At 57.8% G+C, this 951-nt stretch overlaps 1 protein-coding gene across 1 annotated transcript in view; it reads left to right on the top strand.

Moving 5' to 3' along the window:
• Positions 1–582: 582 nt before the first annotated feature.
• The window catches only part of Chd5 (chromodomain helicase DNA binding protein 5), a 45,251-nt gene continuing 44,882 nt past the window's right edge, over positions 583–951 (top strand). Inside the window, exon 1 of the mRNA XM_013033107.1 lies at positions 583–706. Within this exon, the coding sequence (XP_012888561.1) occupies positions 623–706 (84 nt within the window). The 5' untranslated portion in view covers positions 583–622. The remainder of the gene's footprint in view (positions 707–951) is intronic.

Below are 951 nucleotides of genomic sequence, written 5' to 3'. Positions count from 1 at the left end.
TGTAATACTAGTGTGTGTGTGTGCACACGCACGTGTGTGCATGCGTGTGCATGCGCAGGGTTGGGAGGGAAGCAATGCAGGCGTGCATTTCTCTGCAGAGGGGGCCTGTCAAGTGCATGGTGCATGCGGGCATCCTGGCAGTCATGCCTACGTCATGTGATCTTTGAGTGATGGGGCCTGGCAGCCTTTATTGTCCTGACCTCAGGAGCCACTTTCTGGTCGCAGTGTGGGCCTGGGGTTGTGCAGAGACAGCCTTCTCTCACTTCGTCCTCTCTGTGGGGCCTCTTGCTAGCCAGCTAGAGTCCCCTGGGGCTGCCCCCTCCCCAGACAGCCTCATCCCCTTGCTGCCACCTGCCTGTCCGCAGTGGGGGGTGGCTCTTCTATTCCAGAGGGGTGAGCGTGACCGTGCCATGCCCCACAGCGGGCATTCCTGTCCTCGCCGGGCCTAGGGAGAGCACGGTGGCTATGATGTGATGCCGTGTGTACTGTGGAGTGGGGTGCCAGGGGCACTCCCCCAGCTCTGTGCCCCTGGGCTCTGGCTGAGGGGAACACAACCCTCCTCTGTCCTGCTCTTCTAGAAGAAGAGGATGGTGGCCTTGACACCTTTGAGGATTTCTTCCCCATGGAGGCTGTGAGCCTTCCCAAGAAGAAGAAACCCAGGAAGCTCAAGGAGAGCAAGTCCAAGGGGAAGCGGAAGAAGAAAGAGGTGAGCTGCGGCGGTGGATGGGTGAGGGGCCCGGGAAGGCTGGTCCTGAGTCAGTGGGCTGAAGCGCCTGACTTGCTAGGCAAGCTCTCCATCACTTGTGTAACACCCTCAGCTCTGCCCCCTTTTGTTCCCCCAGTACTAGGGTTTGAACTCAGGACTTCATGCTTGTTTGGTTTGCTTGCTTGCTTGGTGTGCTATGTGACCTACACCTCTAGCCCAGCTTTTTGCTCTTTTTTTTTTTTTTT

Source organism: Dipodomys ordii, unplaced genomic scaffold (assembly GCF_000151885.1).
Source record: "Dipodomys ordii isolate 6190 unplaced genomic scaffold, Dord_2.0 Scaffold6, whole genome shotgun sequence".
Lineage (NCBI taxonomy): Eukaryota > Metazoa > Chordata > Mammalia > Rodentia > Heteromyidae > Dipodomys > Dipodomys ordii.
The sequence above is the reverse complement of the archived record's forward strand: the minus strand, read 5'-3'. Positions and strand labels throughout refer to the sequence as shown.